This window comes from Lissotriton vulgaris, chromosome 1_2, assembly GCF_964263255.1.
Source record: "Lissotriton vulgaris chromosome 1_2, aLisVul1.2, whole genome shotgun sequence".
Classification (NCBI taxonomy): Eukaryota; Metazoa; Chordata; class Amphibia; order Caudata; family Salamandridae; genus Lissotriton; species Lissotriton vulgaris.
This window is the reverse complement of record NC_141686.1, coordinates 112,356,279-112,376,682: the sequence shown is the minus strand read 5'-3', so window position 1 is coordinate 112,376,682 and position 20,404 is coordinate 112,356,279. Positions and strand designations below refer to the sequence as shown.

Here is a 20,404-nt window from a genome sequence, read left to right as displayed (position 1 = left end):
GCAACGCTCGCCCACCACCCCCCCTAACAAAACGCCAGAAACGTATTATGCGCCTATGTTTGGTTCATCTTCGTAGCACTGTAAATAAACACGGAGCGACACTCTCCAGACATGAACGTATCAAACACATTGGCAATAAACTCCGGATTGCCCATGCAGTTATTTTCCTTCTGGTACTCTCCCAGCCCCCCTTCCTGTAACTAAATACAAAACAACCCCAATATTTATTTAGCAGTAGGGGCAGCAGGTAATGTCTTCCAACCCCCCTCCCCTTCCTTTGGGCATCCCTTGAATAGACCCTGTGCATGTGCAGATGGGCTCTTGTGAACACACGGCAGCCCGGGCCTCTCCTTGCTGGATTTGAGGTAGAGGCGCCAATCAAAGGGTCTCCGGGACTGAACCAGCTGCCTGAGGGCAACGCTCACCCACCACCCCCCAAGCAAAACGCCAGAGACTTATTATGCGCCTATGTTTGGTTCATCTTCGCAGCACTGTAAATAAATACGGAGCGACACTCTCCAGACATGGACATATCAAACACATTGGCAATAAACTCCGAATTGCCCATGCAGTTATTTTCCTCCTGGTACTCTCCCTACCCCCCTTCCTGTACCGCCAACCCCTCCATTCTGCAGCCTCTTTATCAGGTCTCTCCCTACCACTCTCTCTAGCCTTGCGCACGCCCCTCACTTCGCCCAATTTCCTCTACCGATCTGTCCCAGACTTTCTCCTTCACCACCATCCTCTCTTTTACATTCAGACCCGGTCTCTCCCACCTACTCCCTTTCTCTACTTTTAGTCAGGCTCTCGCTGTTACGCGCTCTCTCACCCCTCCCCTCTTTCCTACATATTGCCCCTTTGTTTCTCTCTTCTCTGCTTTATATCGACTGCCTCTCAATACCATTTATTTTCCCCTCTGCCTTTCTCTTCAACTCTTCTCTCATCTCCCTGCTCTTGCTCTCCCTCCCTGCTAACACCCTCCCCTCTATCCACACCCTGTGATGTCAGCTTACAGGCCCTCTTGACGCACATGGAATCTAGCCGTCTCTCACACAGAGTGACTATTTTAAGTGAAAGTCAAAGACATTATGTAAGGCACTGGTTTTTAAATGCCGCAAACTTTTATCCCCCTCATGTGATGTGAAACTAATTTCTGGACGTGGTCGCCTATCGCCACCTGCAGGCCAAAACTGCAGGCCTCACACCCTCTCACCCTCACACCCTCACCCTCACCCACCCTCACACCTCCTCACCATCACACACCCTCACATCCTCACTCACACCCTCACCCGCACCCACCCTCGCACCCACCCTCACACCCTCACCCACCCTCACTCACCTTCACACCCTCACCCTCACACCCTCATTCTCACACACCCTCACTCACCCTCACACCCTAACCTTCACCCCTCACACACCCTCATCCTTACATGCCCTCACTCACCCTCACCCCCTCACCCTCACAGACCATCACTCACCCTCACACCCTGACCAACCCTCACTCACCCTCCCTCCCTCACACCCCCTCCCTCACACCCTCTCACACTCACTCACCCTCACCCCCTCATCCTCACTCACCCTCACACCTCCTCACCATCACACACCCTCACATCCTCACCCACCTCACACACCTTCACACCCCCTCACCCTCACCCCCTCATCCTCACTCACCCTCACACCTCCTCACATCCCCACATCCTCACACCCTCACTCACACCCTCACCCTTACCCACCCTCACACCCTCACTCACCTTCACACCCCCTCACCCTCACTCACCCTCACACCTCCTCACCATCACACCCCATCACATCCTCACTCACATCCTCAGACACCATCGCTTACCTTCACACCCTCTCACCCTCACACACCCTCACTCACACCCCTCACCCTCACAACCCTCACACCTGCACTCACCTTCACCCCTCATACACCCTCACCCTCACCCAACCTCACTCACTCACACCCTCACACACATCACTCACCCTCACACCATCACTCACCCTCACACCCTCACCCACCCTCACCCCTCAGATACCCTCACACCTCCTCACCATCACACATCCTCACATCCTCACACCCTCACCCTCACACCCTCACTCACCTTCACACCCTCACACCCCCTCACCCTCACCCTCACACACCCTCACACACCTTCACCCCTCAAATACCCTCACCCACCCTCACACCTCCTCACCATCACACAACCTCACATCCTCACACCCTCACTCACCCTCAAACCCTCACTCACCTTCACCCCTCACACACCATCACCCTCATACACCCTCACCCTCACACACCCTCACCCTCACACACCATCACTCACCTTCACACCCCCTCACCCTCACCCACCCTTAAACACCCTCACACCCCCTCACCCTCACACACCATCACTCACCCTCACACCCCCCTTAAACACCCTCACACCCTCTCACCCTCACTCACCCTCACACACCATCACTCACCCTCACACCCCCTCACCCTCACACACCCTCACCCACACCCCCTCACCATCACACACCCTCACACACCGTCACACCCTCACACCCCCTCATCCTCACACACCCTCACCCACCTTCACACCCTCACACCCTCCCCCCTCATCCTCACTCACCCTCACACCTCCTCACCCACCTTCACACCCTCACACCCTCACCCACACCCTATCGCCATCCCATACACCCCATCGCCCTCCCTCTATCCATCGCCCTTCCTCCCTCTATCCATCGCCCTCCCTCCATCTATCCATCGCCCTCCCTCCATCTACACCCTCAGACACCATCACTTACCTTCACACCCTCTCACCCTCACCCCCTCATCCTCACACACCCTCACTCACACCCCTCACCCTCAAAACCCTCACACCTGCACTCACCTTCACCCCTCATACACCCTCACCCTCACACAACCTCACTCACTCACACCCTCACACACATCACTCACCCTCACACCATCACTCACCCTCACCCTCACCCTCACACCCCTCACCCTCACTCACCTTCACCCCTCAAATACCCTCACCCACCCTCACACCTCCTCACCATCACACATCCTCACACCCTCACTCACACCCTCACCCTCACCCCCTCACTCACACCCTCACACCCTCACTCACCTTCACACCCTCACACCCCCTCACCCTCACACACCCTCACACCCCCTTAGACCCCTCACCCTCACACCCTCACTCACCTTCACCCCTCAAATACCCTCACCCACCCTCACACCTCCTCACCATCACACAACCTCACATCCTCACACCCTCACTCACACCCTCACTCACCCACAAACCCTCACTCACCTTCACCCCTCACACACCATCACCCTCATACACCCTCACCCTCACACACCCTCACCCTCACCCTCACACACCATCACTCACCCTCACACCCCCTCACCCTCACCCACCCTTAAACACCCTCTCACCCTTACTCACCCTCACACCCCCTCACCCTCACACAACATCACTCACCCTCACACCCCCTCACCCACCCTTAAACACCCTCACACCCTCTCACCCTCACTCACCCTCACACACCCTCACCCTCACACACCCTCACCCACACCCCCTCACCATCACACACCCTCACACCCTCACCCACCCTCACTCACCGTCACACCCTCACACCCCCTCATCCTCACACACCCTCACCCACCTTCACACCCTCACACCCTCCCCCCTCATCCTCACTCACCCTCACACCACCTCACACACCCTATCGCCATCCCACACACCCCATCGCCCTTCCTCCCTCTATCCATCGCCCTCCCTCTATCCATCGCCCTCCCTCCCTCTATCCATCGCCCTCCCTCCATCTATCCATCGCCCTCCCTCCATCTATCCATCGCCCTCCCTCCATCTATCCATCGCCCTCCCTCCATCTATCCATCGCCCTCCCTCCATCTATCCATCGCCCTCCCTCCATCTATCCATCGCCCTCCCTCCATCTATCCATCGCCCTCCCTCCATCTATCCATCGCCCTCCCTCCATCTATCCATCGCCCTCCCTCCATCTACCCATCGCCCTCCCTCCATCTATCCATCGCCCTCCCTCCATCTATCCATCGCCCTCCCTCCATCTATCCATCGCCCTCCCTCTATCCATCCATCGCCCTCCCTCTATCTATCGCCCTCCCTCTATCTATCGCCCTCCCTCTATCTATCGCCCTCCCTCTATCTATCGCCCTCACTCTATCTATCGCCCTCACTCTATCTATCGCCCTCACTCTATCTATCGCCCTCCCTCTATCTATCGCCCTCACTCTATCTATCGCCCTCACTCTATCTATCGCCCTCACTCTATCTATCGCCCTCACTCTATCTATCGCCCTCACTCTATCTATCGCCCTCACTCTATCTATCGCCCTCACTCTATCTATCGCCCTCACTCTATCTATCGCCCTCACTCTATCTATCGCCCTCACTCTATCTATCGCCCTCACTCTATCTATCGCCCTCACTCTATCTATCGCCCTCACTCTATCTATCGCCCTCACTCTATCTATCGCCCTCACTCTATCTATCGCCCTCACTCTATCTATCGCCCTCACTCTATCTATCGCCCTCACTCTATCTATCGCCCTCACTCTACCTATCCATTGACAAAGCAGGAGTCCGCAAGTGCTGTGTGGGGGCTGCCATTGTTAAAGTGAAAGCGTGCATGGTACGCTGGAAATACAAACAAGAAGGGGCACCACTGCTATGCGCTGTTGTGCCCGCTTCAGCAAGACATGAATTAAGTAAATAGTGCTCCTAAATGCTAATGAAAGCTAGAGTGTAATGACACATGTAAAAGGGACTGCAATATAAATACAACTAAGCACGAGGAGTGGTATTATCGTTAACAAACTCAATTCAAAAGCAGACAGTACTACACAGAACATTTGACAAGACGATTCAGTAAGTCTCCCAGAGAAAAAATGGCACGGATATCAGACAATATGATAAATGGGAAGATCATGCAAAGCACAGTAACCAAGAAACCATATTATCAAGAAAGAAGAGGAAACAATTTTAATCCTCTCCAAGGTTACCCGATTTGACACAAATCATTGTTAAATGTTTATAATAAAGATCTGGAAAGAGATCGCCTCACTACACACAACAGATGTGTAGTTGAGGGACTTCCCTGTACCTTTAAAACTGAGCTCATACTCCTGATTCCCAGCTTTGAACTGAACTGTTGAGGACCCATCAGATAGGTAGGCTTTCTCCAGGTCACTACTGTTGACCGTTGAGGCATGATGCAATTGGTCCTATCAAGTCAAGGGGAAAAAAGGTTGAGTTTCAATGAGGGTTATAAAGGCACAGAAAATAGAAGATAAATGTATTTATCAGACTAATTAAGCCCACAGGTCAAACCTCAATTAAATAAAATTTAGTACAGCACAAAAGTCACAGGTTTCCTTCATAGAAACCTTTACAATTGCTGTGAGATAGTATGCTGCAAGGAAATAACTTGCCTGGCAAACGTGGCAAGGGGTTAACATGCTAAAATAGTACTTTCACAACATACAAACTCACTAATGTAAACTTTGATCTCCTATTAGTTCAGTGGATAGGATCTTTCCAAAAGCTCACTATAGCAGATGTGGATGCAGTACATAACCTGCTTAAAGTAGGAATATTTATATTAAACAAATATATATATATAAATATATATATTATATATAAAATATATTTAAAAAAATGTCTAGACAAGCAGAGTTATTACATTAAACTAGGTCCTTATCTTTCAGTCATTTATTTTATAGTGGATACACTTATTTTCTCACAGTTTCTTCACCTATGCATCCGGGCGCCAAACTGAACCTGGAAACTTTTTTACAGTCATAGCTTCCCAAAAGCATTTAGTGGCATTGTTGAAACTCTAGCCGCAATAAGAAGTCACCTCATGACATGATGTCTCTTCCCTATCTTTTTTTCGCACTAATATGAGCAGAGAACAGAAATAATAAACTGAAAACAACTGTAATGTACGACAGTTTCCATCTAGTGGATGGTATAATAGGACTGTCCAATTTCAGGTAATGTATATTTAGCCACATACAACAAATCAGAAAATAGTGGGCACCCTTATGGTGTATATGTTATTAAGCGCAGTGATCCAGGTACATTAATTGTGACTGTTTATAGAATACAAGCGTTTAGAAACATATGATGTCAATTAAATTGGAGACCTAAAGAATTCATAAGAAACTTCCCAATACGGAGGTAAAGAAGATAATTTTTACTTATTAATGGGTTTATAAGAAAATGCAAACAATAGCACAGCTGTAGCTACAATTTTTTGACAATAGCTAAAAATATGATGAAACTGATGCTTTAAAGATGATATCAGCCGACACGCATTTCGTACCTACATTGGGACTTTTTCAAGGCTGACAAAATAGTACATGAAAAAAGGGTAAACATTCATTAAAAACAATTGCTTATTTAACCCCTTCGCTGCTGGCCCGTTTCCGCCGCTGTGCGTTAAACAAATGAACAGGGGCGGGCCATGACGATACCCAGCCGTCATCAGCACATGAGCACTGTAGTGCATGACGGCTGGGTATCGTCATCAGCATACAAGGTGTTAAAACAATGAAAAATTGGTGTGTAAAATATACAACCATTCTGTCGCACATTTAGTGTATCGGGATTTATACCACACAACCTCCTTATAACACATGAACATAACACTCAAAAAAGAAAAGTAGATGAAACAAAAAAACTCTGTGTGCAAGGTGTACAAACCACCACCTAGACTGAGTATGAAACTGATAAGCAATAAAGTAGTAGAGAAAGCAATGTAGATGAATACCCGAAAAGACAGAGATGCATATCCTTAGCAAACAGTTGATATCCATAAGCCAAAAAGGTCTATCAACCATGTGAGTGTACAAATGCTAAAGAGTGAATGGTGCCAATATGGACTTGAATAATAATAAGTAAGAAGGATGTATCAAATTACCTATGTCCAAAAAGATCCAGAATGACTGGAACTCATAAAGAAGTAAGCACAAGTCTATAAGTCTTCAAATGCGCCGAAAAAGCCCCAAAAATGTCTAGGAAAAAGGGTAACATAATATAAAACATGAGCTAATCCATCTCATGACTAAGTCACACCACTCTGAAAGCAAAGTGCATGGAACTATAAACAAGCCCCCAACTTATGTGATCCATTGATTTATAGCTGCTTCACGAATTGATAAGTAGGCTAGTGCTTCTCCAAAAGCAGATAAATGTCGATAAATATGTTATATCTTTCGCGTATCTAATGCACATGAAATACAGTCCCAGAAAGACAGAGCTGCCAAGTTCTGTAAACCAAAATGTATAAAATATTGATGAGAATGAATCCACAAGTTCAATTGTTAAGATCCAATAGTTATTAAGAGATTTACAAAAATGGATCCAAATACAAAACATCGGATGAGACAAGGTCTCAAAAAAGGACCAGTATAGAAACCTACAAGCATAGAAGAGAAATAATATGACAAATGAATGGTGGAAAATCACCATTATTATAGATGTTGAATAATTATAATTATTATTTTTTTTTAATCGCTGATAACATTTGGAGAATAAAAGCTGATCCAATCTTAAATGGCTACATAACCCAATAATAATTGCAAATGGAGGAACATCAATTCCTACTAATGAGCTGGAGTAATGAAAGGAGGATGTAGTCCACAGATTATTGGGGACTTTGATAAGCCCTTTAATGAGGTCTGTGGATAAACGTGCACGCCATGTACATTATGAAAGCTAGCAACATTGCAGGCTCCATTAAGAAATACCCGTAGAAACAGGATTAAAAAAAAATACAGGAGGGGTACATATGGGAATTATATATATGTAATCTAATGTCAAAAAGTATATGCTATAGTGTATATACACATATGGAAATAAAGGAGACAAAAACTGCACAAAAGTGCAGAGTATGTGTCTCACAGCAAAAAAGATACCCAACTCAGAAAGTGGCATACTCAAACCCATGATGGAACCCATGCGCTTAATGTTCTAAATGAGCCACGCATGGATAATCCAAACTTAAGTGTATCCATCTGTTGGCATTTAAAGTTCCAATTTAAGATTAGGAAGAACAGCGTCCCAATGTAAATACCAAGTAATCAAAGCTGTAAAGGAGAACCTTAAACCTTCTGACTATTAAGCAACACCTTAGGAAATGTCCACAATTGAGTAAAGGTGCTTGTAAATGTTTTTTTTAATGAAAAACAACATCCATGTGAGAACACATGATGACTACATTCCACAATTGGTGCGTTAAACGTTTGGGCATTAATGTAATAGTATAAAAGCATTATCAGTGTAAAGCAACATGCAAGCAACAATTACATTTCTGTATCTAAATGAATTATTTAAAATATTATAGAAATCTCGCTCACAAGGAACATCTAGATTAAAGTCACACCATAATAAAATCCGCAATGGCCCCCGGATCGCAACATGTAGATAACAGCCTGTCAAGCAACCGTCATATGTAAAGAAACCCAAAATGGCCTCAAGATCATAGTATCTTATGCCTCGTGATTGACAAATTGTAAAGTTAACACTGGTCCCAGGAACTGACCGCTTAAGTACTGGCATACCGTGTGAACAAAACTTGTTATCGGAGGTTGAAAGGAGGGGAACTAAACGCCCACCCCTTTTTTTTTTAAAGTTTTACCTGCTTAATCACATACGCTAGAAATAAAAAAGGTATTGTTCTAAAGCAATAGATCACCCCACAAAATATGCTAAAACTTACTTATCGACAAGAAAAAACATTGTAAACCATGTAAAATGTGGCTCCATTCCATAGGAACGTAATGAAAAAACAGTGTAAAAGAAGGTCTTGATGGCCAAAGAAAAAATCATTGATCATAGGGTAAAAAGCTTAAACATATAAAAGGATTGAATAAGAAGTCAATATGTCCCAAAATTTATTATGAAGGGAACATAAACTAGATCAAAAAAATTGACTAGTCTTCATCTAAATGCCAATGAAAAATGTAATGGATGAATACATCTAGCCACTGCCACAATCGATAAAGGTATAAGTGAACCAGATGATGTAACCTTGGACATAACTTAACATTTATCCTTAAAAAGCTTCAGAATACTTCCATCTGGACTACCTAGATAGCTGGTCTTAAATGAGCAAAATTAGAAACAAGGGACTAAAGGCAATGTAAGTTTCCACCTAGGAAGTTGAGAAACCCGGAGGGATATTAAGTTATATTTCCTCAAGGAACAGCTAGCAGTTAGCAAACTTTAGTTAACGAGATTGAGGATGCTCACACATTAATTAAAGGTGTCGAAGGAGAAAAATGCATACCATCACCATAAAGTCACATTTGTTTGCCAAAATATACCAGAATGCACATATTGCAGGTGCTGCACTTGAAAAATCCTTTAGGCGTACTGTGTAGCCATGTCTTGGTTGTCACGCATTTAGGTTGTAAATAACTACTGTATGCTAAGTCCCAAATTGTTTTTCCTCTTTGGGGAACCATCTTCAGTTTAGGTGAAATGACACACATAAGTGTGCTGTCCGTGCCAAGTATGTGCCAATGCCTTAGTGAAATCCTATAGATGGAATTGCTGTAACTACTGTAAGGTGTAAAAAAAGAAATTGTATTGTATGCCCCTTTTTATGTCTCGGCTAGCGTAGGCTGCGCTGGTGAGATTTTATGTTTCTACTAGTGTGGCTTGAACCCGCCCCTCTTCTCCATTGGCTGGCTTCCTAAATGGCGGCCAGCCATTGAAGAGGTTTGTCTTTCAATTTAAGCCCCGTCTTTTTCGGATTGGGGGCGTGTTTTTTCGGTCCTTTCTCTCTGTGACGTCATCAGTCCAAAACACGCCCCCCAATCTGATAAGGACGGGGCTTAAAGGACGGGGCTTGGAGCAAATGGCGAGCGCTTGTTCCTTATCGCTTCATGAGGCTTGTCAAGGGGGTTTCTTGGAACTCCTCATTGCTCATTGGCTGTTGAGCGCTACGGTTCTGAGATTGGCTGAGAGACGGGCTTGCCTGTTGTTCATTGGCTGCTCTGCGATGTCACAGAGAGTGCACGTGCCCCAGCAGGGTCTGCCTGCTGTACGTCCAGTCGTTCGGCAGAGGGCAGGGTTCCGTGGCTCTCGCCTGAGTGACTATCAATGTCCCACTCATTCCGCTTGAGTCCGGGCCCGTGGCAACCATGAGACTGCGGAGCTCTCTGGGCTCAGTACGGGTGACCCATCTCTTCGCTGAGGAAGTCCGAGTCTGTCAGGATTCCGAGTCTGTCAGGATTCCGGCTCCGACCTCACCTTCTTCCCCGAGCCGAGGCCGCAACCAGGGCGGTGAGTTTGACACCCTCTGCAACTAGCACTGCAGGACGGGGGCTCTATGGCGCTTCGTGGGGCGCGGGGCTGCCCCACTGCATCACCAAACGCGTTTGGTTAACCCCCCTTCAGAAAGCATTGCACAAGCATGCAGGGGGGCCTGTGAAAGTCCACTGGAATGCATTGCGCACGAGGGGGCATGTGCGCCTTCTCTTTGGGAACTTAACCCCTTTTCCTCTCTATATTGCACTTTGTGCATTTTCCAACCCAGATATCAGCACTGGACAAAAGTAACATCAACCATTTTTTACATATTTCATAGTAGTGGAAACAGTTGTACTCCACTACGGTTTTAGTCTTCTGCATGTATTTATTCGCAATGCCAACGCAGAAGTGTGTTAAGCTGTGCCTGATGGATGGTATTGACAAATAAAGCCTACTGCCCATGACGAAGTGCAGACGGGTAGCAGGCTCGGAAATACATAGGTAGGCCTTGGATTGTGCTGAAGTGCCTTAGTTGCACTGACTTGCTCGTCCCATAAATTGTGCACCCCCCAAACCTCTCGCATGCAAACCCCGGCACCACCGCCACAGCAGCCATTATTAATATCCTTGCCTAGCTCAGTATGCCAGGGATGGCGATGTCACTGTGCCAGGCTGATGCACAGCATGCCAAGTGCTGAGCACACAATGTTTCCATGCGGGATCCAGGACACTTCACCCAGCCGCAAAAGTTCTTCATCTTTGCTGCAGCTGCCAATGTCTGCAAATCACACGATTCGTATTAACTCCAAACTTGCCTCTTTCAAAAACACTGGTCTCTGTGTATTTTATAATACAATATAATCAACATGCATGCATTTATGGCATGCCTATCCGATATATTTGACAAATACCACGAGCATGTGTTTGGCAGTTGTATACGATTGTTGTGTTTTTCCATTTGAGTGACAGGCTGCACAAGTGTGAGGTGCAGGCTGGTTGGCTGTCATTTGTTGGGGGGTCATACCCTCCTAGATCACAGCCTGCTCAGCAGTTTCTTGTAAACAGACCTCGTGCGGCTTTTTTCAGGAACACTTCACATGAGCAGGGGGCAGGGGCTGGCGGACGTCCAAGGCTCTGCATCTGTGGATTGCATTCGTGGACGATTCGCTTTGCGATGCCCTGTGAACGCAGAAATGAAACAAACCGGGACTGGGGCCCTTACTCATTTGGGATCCATAAATAATAGAATTTGGTGTTTTGCGTTCGTCTGGAAAGCCCCCCTCCTACGAGACAATCCCTACCTAACACGTGCAACCAGCGATCCCCCTACATTACCATGTTAGCCGCTGTGATCAATGCCTGGTGGTGTGATCACATGATCAGATCATCAGATCCTGCTTTGTAAAACATATTGAGGAAATGTGGATGGGGCTCTTATTTGAAGGAACTGTTTACTACAAATTCCCGTACCATTTTTTTTTTACCGTGTACCACACAAAATATTTGCTTTCGCTACTGTTTGCTTGAACAGATTATTATAAATGCATGTTTCTTTTTACGTTGCAAATTTGATACGCATTTTTCTTAATACTACTTGAAATGCAGATACTGGTGTTAAAGACAATGAAAATTAATTGTGCTCGCTGTTGAATATTAATAGCAAAGCATTGACCCTATTTCGGCGTACACCTCAAACTGGTTTGGCGTTCGTAAAATGCGTGTTATTATCCATCTCGAAGGTATTCATCTTATACGTATAGACTAGTTGAAATGTGGAATCATTCAGAGTGGTGATTCATATCTGCCGCTTCTAGGTTACTGATGCCCAACCACTGAGCAGTAACATAGTTTTGTTTGTTAACAGTATCCGCAGTGCAATGTCAGCGCCTCGCGTTCGTACAGAAATCTAGGGTATTCTGATTGAAACAGTTAATGGGAAGAAGCACTGAGGTATTACAGAAATGAGTAATGTACTATTTGATTAAAGGGATCCGAAAAATAATATAAATTATAAAAAGTATTAAGGATTTCGTGAATGGGCACTGCTTTGATTGGCTGTGTACGGCTCTATGCAAATGATATTACCCATTTTCTCATGATTTGAGCTTTTTAGGTCTCGCGACCTATCGATGTGCGCAAGCGCATTGAGCGGAGCGAGAATTCAAGTGGCGAAAACATCGTGAAACCAAAGGGCTTTCAGCCCCGCGGTTTTCATTCAGTTCACGTGAACCACGTGATTAAACATGCACGCGCATCGGCAACATTTCTCAATCACCCTCCCACAGGCACGCCCCCCCACCAGGCTCTCCCGCCCCCATCCGGCTTCCCTCCTAACCCGCCTCCCCACGCTCGCATTCCCGCCCCAGGCTCTCCCGCCCCATCCGGCTTCCCTCCGCGCATCTGCCTGCCACACTAGAGCTGCGGACGCATACAATAAAAGATAACTAGCCGTCATTCCGAACCAGGGTCAACCTCGCTACACCTCGCCCTCACGCGCATCGGCAGCATTTCTCAATCACCCTCCCATAGGCACGCCCCCCACCAGACTCTCCCACACCATCAGGCTTCCCTCCTAATCCGCCAGCCTCCCCTCGCGCATTCACGCCCCCCCACCAGGCTCTCCCGCCCCCATCCGGATTCCCTCCTAATCCACCTCCCCTCGCTCGCATTCCCGCCCCAGGCTCTCCCACCCCCATCCGGCTTCCCTCCGCGCATCTGCCTGCCACACTAGAGCTGCGGACGCATACAATAAAAGATAACTAGCCGTCATTCCGAAGCGGGGTCAACCTCGCTACACCTCGCCCTCTAAATAACTTACTATAGCTGTCCCTCTCGCCTATATAGAACCACTAGCCGTTAGGACAAGATAGATCATCACCACACAAAATCATCACCCCACCAGGCTCTCCTGCCCCCATCCGGCTTCCCTCCGCCCATTTGCCACACTCCTTGCCTCTGTCTTGCCTCCCCTTCCATTCTCCTCCCCTCGCATTCCCGCCCCCCAACCAGGATCTCCCGCCCCCATCCGGCCATTTGCCACACTCCTTGCCTCTGTCTTGTTACCAGGAGCTTGCCCTCCCCTATCAGACTTTACCACTTCCATAGCAGTCGGCTTATTGTATTGCTTGTTTGATTTCTATTTGCACTACAGCAGGCTTTAATTTTAATGTGTTAATCCAGATTTACAATTTACCTTCCCAGACACTCAAACAAGTAATTGCAAAGCCGATAGGTCAGTATTTGCTAAGCACAGACACGAGCATGTGCACATGCTGTTTGCATACTTTTGCACATTAAACCTAGACCTACACCTATTGAGTTTGCCAATACACGTGGAGTTCATTGTGTTTTTCATATTGTAATGATTCTAATAATCCGATTTTTTGCTGTTCTGGAGTGATTGCTACTTGGACTAACACCTATTTATAGAACATTTGAAAGGTGCCAGACTGTGCAGGAGCGCTATCAATGCGCTATAATCAAAGGATATAATTGTATTTTCGCGCGCCCAGTTTGTGCTTTTTTGTCGGAAGACAAGGGCAGCGCCTTCATCTTCATTACAGTGTTTCACACCTGTGTTCCAGTGTTTGGTTAAGGTTATGTTGAGAAAAGCACACAAATCCCCTCTGGAGCCCTCGTTTGTGTACCTACGCCACCACCATAAACAAACAGTAAAACACACAATGGCAAATCGATGGGCCCTGCCGGGGGATGCGTTTTACCCAGTGATGTTCATTTACACTCACCCACTCAATAGAATAATCGCTCTGAAATCAGACGTGGCGTACACAGCAGCGTTCACAACCCACTTTCGAAAATGAAGAAAACCATATCATTTGTTATTTTCAGCTCCCCCGAAAGTGTGAAAATGTCCCGGAAGTGTCAGCGCTGGCGCATCAGAAAATAACAGAAAATAACGAGGGCTGGGAAAATCCAGCTCTCCGAGGGCCCACATTTCCATGTGTCCTGTCGAGAAGCCTTCACTGTGGAGTCCAGATTTCTATACTGCAAAGCTAGATGTATCCAACGTGTAACAAGCCTTGGTACAGCCAAGAGGTCTGGCTTGTTATATTTCATTAGCAGCAGCACCATTTCTCCTGCGCCACGCCACATCAAAGGCTCTGTGCCACTTTCACCCACACAGCAACACTTACAGACACGCAACGCCACTCACACCCATGCAAGCCCACTATCACCCATGCAACACCACACTCACCCACGCAACGCAACTCCTCCACGCAACCCCACTCATGTACGCAACCCCACTCATCCACGCAACCCCACTCATCCACGCAACCCCACTCATCCACGCAACCCCACTCATCCACGCAACCCCACTCATCCACGCAACCCCACTCATCCACGCAACGCCACTCACACATGCAACGCCACTCACACATGCAACGCCACTCACCCACGCAACGCCACTCACCCACGCAACGCCACTCACCCACGCAACGCCACTCACCCACGCAGCGCCACTCACCCACGCAGCTCCACTCACCCACGCAGCGCCACTCACCCACGCAGCGCCACTCACCCCCACGCAGCGCCACTCACCCCCACGCAGCGCCACTCACCCCCACGCAGCGCCACTCACCCCCACACAGCGCCACTCACCCCACGCAGCGCCACTCACCCCCACGGAGCGCCACTCACACCCACGCAACCCCACTCACACCCACGCAACGCCACTCACACCCACGCAACGCCACTCACACCCACGCAACGCCACTCACCCACGCAACGCCACTCACTCACGCAACGCCACTCACTCAAAGTCACTCACACCCACGCAGTGCCACTTTCACCCACACTGTGCAGTGCACAATAGGTCTCGCAGTAGGAACTTTGGAGACATTACAATTGCAAATAACAATGCCTTCTATTTTTGTTTTCATTTTAAAAACATAAAGGGCTTTGTCATTTACAAATCCAATAGCTCCAACTTTCCTACTGCGAGACCTATTGGCAACGCCAGTGCTTGTTTAATGTGTGTGGCTATGTGTGTGTGTGGGGCTCTGTGTGTGTGTGTGTGGGGCTCCGTGTGTGTGTGGGGCTCCGTGTGTGTGAGGGGCTCCGTGTGTGTGAGGGGCTCCGTGTGTGTGAGGGGCTCCGTGTGTGTGAGGGGCTCCGTGTGTGTGTGGGGCTCTGTGTGTGTGTGGGGGGCTCCGTGTGTGTGTGGGGCTCTGTGTGTGTGGGGGGCTCTGTGTGTGTGTAGGGTAATGTGTGTTTGTGTGTGTGTGTAGCAGTGTGTGTGTGGGTGCAAATGCAATCGATCTCGCATTTGCGAGAGATTAAGCTATTACTCTCTACTACTCTCTAATGCTTACCTATTGCCATTGTAAATGGCAATACCACATATTTATCGGTTTAAAAAAAAACAATAAATGAAAAAAATGACATTTGCAATGCCAATAGCTCTAACTTTAACAAAGACGAGACCATTGCATTGTAAATGTTTGTTTAGTTTGTTTTTCAAGTTTATCAGAGATGCTCGAGACACTTTCGTCATTTTGTTCCTGACACCTGTTACGACATGCTTAGAATAGCCTCTTTGTAGGAACCTGTTAACCAGATGAGCTAATGTAATTTCACATGATTCAGATTTACTGCAGTTTCTTTTTATCCTTGACATCTCTGCATAGCGTTTTGATGTCAATTGAATGGGTGGGTGGGCACTGGCAGCATTTAGCAATATGTTACATGCCGTTGGCTTACAACAGATTTTAGATTGTACCTTATTGTCTCTAGCGTACATTTCAATGTCTCAAAAATAAATTGTATTTTTGTTGAACTCAGATGTCATGTGCATATTGAAATCGTTTACGTTGAGTTCGGTACATAACCCAATCAATGATTTTGATCTTGTGGCGATTAGCAGATCGATGTATCTTCCCAAAAGAAAATAGTTTTGGTTAAATGTGGGGGACCCTTATGCCGTATGTGTCTCAGCAAAAAAAAAAAAAAAACATGTACAGGATTGCATATGAAGGTGAGAAGCATGAGCCCATCGTTACTCTCCGAGCATGTCGGAACCATTGTCCCTCATGGAAAATAACATTGTTTTCCAGTGTCAAATCAATCATGTCAATAAACATATCAGTATGTACCATATGTAAGGCTGATCTCTTGGACCGTAAATATCACACTGCCTCCCATTCCCTATTTTTAGGAATGCATGTATATAATGAAGTGAGATCTAGTGTTACTCATGTCATTTTTGATGGCCATTGTACATTCTCCAGTTTGTTCAGAAAATCGTTGGTGTCCTGTTGATAAGAAGGAAAATTCTTCACAAAGGGCTGCAAAAATCCATCTATAAACATGGATAAATTTTCAGTCGGTGATCCAATTCCTGATATAATCGGCCTAGCAGGAGGTGTTATCTTATCTTTATGGATTTTACATGGTGCTGTAGATTTGGATCAAGTATGTATTTGTACTCTAAATGGGTAATTAGGCAAAACTCTAACCTCTCAGCCGTGTGGTGATTGTGTTCATGGGATTGTCCTTTAGTTTAGTATATGCTACGTTATCCACTAAATTGCGATTAATCTCATTCACGTAGTCTTGTCTATTGATAACAACTATATTTATGCCCTTGTCGGCTTTCTTTAGGACCAAGGACTTGTTATTACTAAGATCATTCAAGGCTTGTATTTCTTTTTTAGTTATGTGAAGTTTTCTTTCACTGACCCTATTTCCTAGCTCATAAAAATCCTTTGTCACCAGTTTGCTAAATGTGTCAATCACATTATTCACCAATAAATTGGGCGCAAGTAAAGATTTAGGTCTACACCCAGTTTCTAAAGTTAAATCTTTGCATATGTGTAGGTCCTCCAACAGTTGTTGTTTGTCTAGATCACCAGTGCTTGTGCTACCAAGAGAAAGCAATGTCTAAATGTTCGGTATGTCCTACATCTTGTATCTGCTGAAAGTTATGTTCACTGTCGAGAGTGAATGGTTTTTGTTTCCAAAAATAATTTTTTAAGCTTAAGTTGTCTCAAAATCCTAAACAGATCGATGTGTATTTGTCATGTTACAGTGATGCGATAGACAGAAATCCAAACCTTCAATTATCACATTTATTACATTTTTCGTAAGGACATGGTTCGGTAAATTCACAATTGATAGGTTACAAGCAGACAAATTATTGGCAGTTGCACTTCCAGCATGAGAATACACTATTCCTAGCGTTTTTGGTCCTTGGTCTTGGCCCGGGTCTGTACTCCTGGAGCCCTCTTTGGTTGTATTCCTCCATTTTCCCCTTCTTGTCCTCTTTGTGGTTTGGGGGTTGTGAGAAAGTGCCATCTTTCTTGCATGGTATGCCCCCACTTTTTGCTGAATTGCTAATGTGCTTTGACTGAGTGTGCCCAGGGCTCCTGCAAATCAGGAGCCTGTGTTCCTTCCCTAAAACGGTATTGAAGCTAAAACCCAATTGGCATCTCTGGCCACATGTAAGCCCCTGGTAAATGGTACCATAGGTACCCAGGGCATTGTGACCTGAGAAGACCCCTAAGGGCTGCAGCACTTATTGTGCCACCCTTAGAGGCCCTGTACCGTGACACACACACTGCCTTTGAAGACAGACACCATGAGTGTCCTGGTGCAGAACTAAACAAAGAGTCAACATGGCGCACATCCCTGTGTGCCATGCCCACAAACCCACTGCCCTGGCATACATCAGTCACCCCTCTAGCTGGGAACCCTTTGCCAGTGGTGTGGGCACAGGTGAATGAGCCCTGTGACCCTACAGTACCCAGGGCCATTCCTGGGCACTGTAAGTGCAGTGCTGCCATTAAGAGTACATGGTGCTGTAAGGTTGTCATTACGAACTCCACAGCACCATAATGGCTACACTGAAGACCGACAAGTTTGATACCAAACTTCTCAGCACATTAAACCCACACCGATGCCAGTGTGGGATTCAATGTAAAATGCACTACAGAGAGCATCTAAGAGATGCCCCCTGAACCCTAACCTACAATTCACGTCTTGTCGGAGAGGCTGCCTAGGCTGCCACACAGCAGACATGCTGCTGGACACCTGGGTGGAGAGCCCCTGCTCTCCTGGGCCTGCAACAATGCACATCCTGGATGAGGTGCTAGGTCTCCTCCCCTAGGATGGGCAGGGGAAGCATCAAAGGCATGTCGCCTTTGTGAGCTTCTCCAGGCCACTTGCGGTACTCAGCAACTGGCCCCCACCAGTTCTGACCCCCAATCTGGCGGGAAGACTGGCGGGAAACCCTAGTTCAGGAAAGGGGGTGTGCCAGCCTGTGCCAACTCCACCCCTCAGGTGGGAGAGGCGAGGTGAAGCACGACTCCGGGCTCCCGCCATCTTGAAGATGGGGAGCGCTGATCAATTTTAGATAGGCTCCTGTCCCCCTCCCACAGGAGAGGAGCAGGTTAGGGGGTGTACCCACTGCAGGACAGGGACCTATTGGTCCCTGCCCTCACCCTACCTGTAACGCCCCTAAATTTAGTATTTAGGGACACCCTGAAACTTCCTTCCTCAGATCCAGATTTCTAAACAATAATAATAATAATAATAATAATAGAACATTTGTAAAGCGCATGGCTGCACAACTGTGTATCCCCGCGCTGACTGCCAACAAAACTCACAAAGGAAGGAGAAGGAGTGGTCAGAGATCCGACAGGATTATTGGCGGAAAAGGTGAGTTTTTAGTTTGGCTCTAAAAAGAGTCTCTGAGGGTTCCATTCTTAAATGAACTGGTAGGGCATTCCAGTGTTTTACTCCAAGGTAGCGAAAAGAGCGGCCGCCTATTTTCGCTCTGAGGACACGGGGGAGTTTGAATTGTGTAATTCCTGAGGATCTAAGGTCTCTGGTCGGGCGGTGGATAGTGAGTGTTTTACTCCAAGGTAGCGAAAAGAGCGGCCGCCTATTTTCGCTCTGTGGACACGGGGGAGTTTGAATTGTGTAATTCCTGAGGATCTAAGGTCTCTGGTCGGGCGGTGGATAGTGAGAAGATTTCTTAGATAGGTGGGACCTTTGTTATGGGCAATCTTGTGGGCATAAACAAGAAAGAAGACCATGAAGAAGAAGACCTGCTGTGCGGCTGCTAACAAGAGGACAACACCAACTGACTTGCGTGGGAACTTAGCACCACACGTTGGACATCTCTTAAATGGAGTCCTTTCCATGGACTCCGGGCTGGACTACGACGAGAAAGGCATCCCGGTCTCGTCGACGTAGAAGAAAATGTTTATTGTTGGAGTCGAAACGCGTCGGAATGGAAATGAAATCGCATTCGATAACAATACCGACGGATTGGAAAGGGAATACGCGTCGAAATATCACTTCTTCTCGAAGTCGATCTGGAGCGCTTCAATCCTCATCCGAACCCGATGGCGGAAAAAAACAATCTAAGGATGGAGCCGATGCCCATGCGCACTAGCACCCAAAGGAGGAGTCACCAGTCTACAAAAGACTTCTCCAAGAGAAAAACAAGTGCAATCATCCGAGCCCAACACCAGATGGCGATCTATTCAGAATGTACCATCTGCAGCCCATATGCCTCGAACAGTTTGATACCAAACTTCTCAGTTTTCAATGTAGCCATTATGGTGCTGTGGAGTTCGTAATGACAAACTCCCAGCACCATGTACTCTTAATGGCAGCACTGCATTTACAATGTCTAAGAATGGACTTAACTGTAGGGGTACAGGGCTCCTGCACCTGTACCCTCACCACTGGCATAGTACACCCAGCTGGAGGGTTGGCTGATCTAGGCCAGGGCAGTGGGTTGTAGGCATGGCACACAGGGATGTGTGCCATGTCGACTCTTCACTTTTTTTCTGCACCAAGACACGCAGCCTGCAAAGGCAGTGTGTGGGTGAAAAGATGCAGGGCCTCTAAGGGTGGAACAATATGTGCTGCAGCCCTTAGGGGCCTTCCCTGGTCACAGTACCCTGGTTACCTGTGGTACCATTTACCAGGGGCCCACCTGTGGCCAAGGATGCCAATTGGGTTTAGGCTTCAATGCAATTTTAGGGAAGGAACATAGGCCCTGGGTACCTGATTAGTACAAGCTCAGGGCATACTCAGTTAAAGAACATCAGCAATTCAGCAAAAAAGTGGATGCATACCAT

The 20,404-nt window shown here is 47.1% G+C and overlaps 1 protein-coding gene across 1 annotated transcript in view; it reads right to left on the bottom strand.

The window, feature by feature from the left end:
- Positions 1-20,404, bottom strand: part of LOC147734651 (protein mono-ADP-ribosyltransferase PARP12-like) — a 320,390-nt gene that overhangs the window by 91,776 nt on the left and 208,210 nt on the right. Inside the window, exon 7 of the mRNA XM_086952947.1 lies at positions 5,134-5,254. Within this exon, the coding sequence (XP_086809073.1) occupies positions 5,134-5,254 (121 nt within the window). The remainder of the gene's footprint in view (positions 1-5,133; positions 5,255-20,404) is intronic.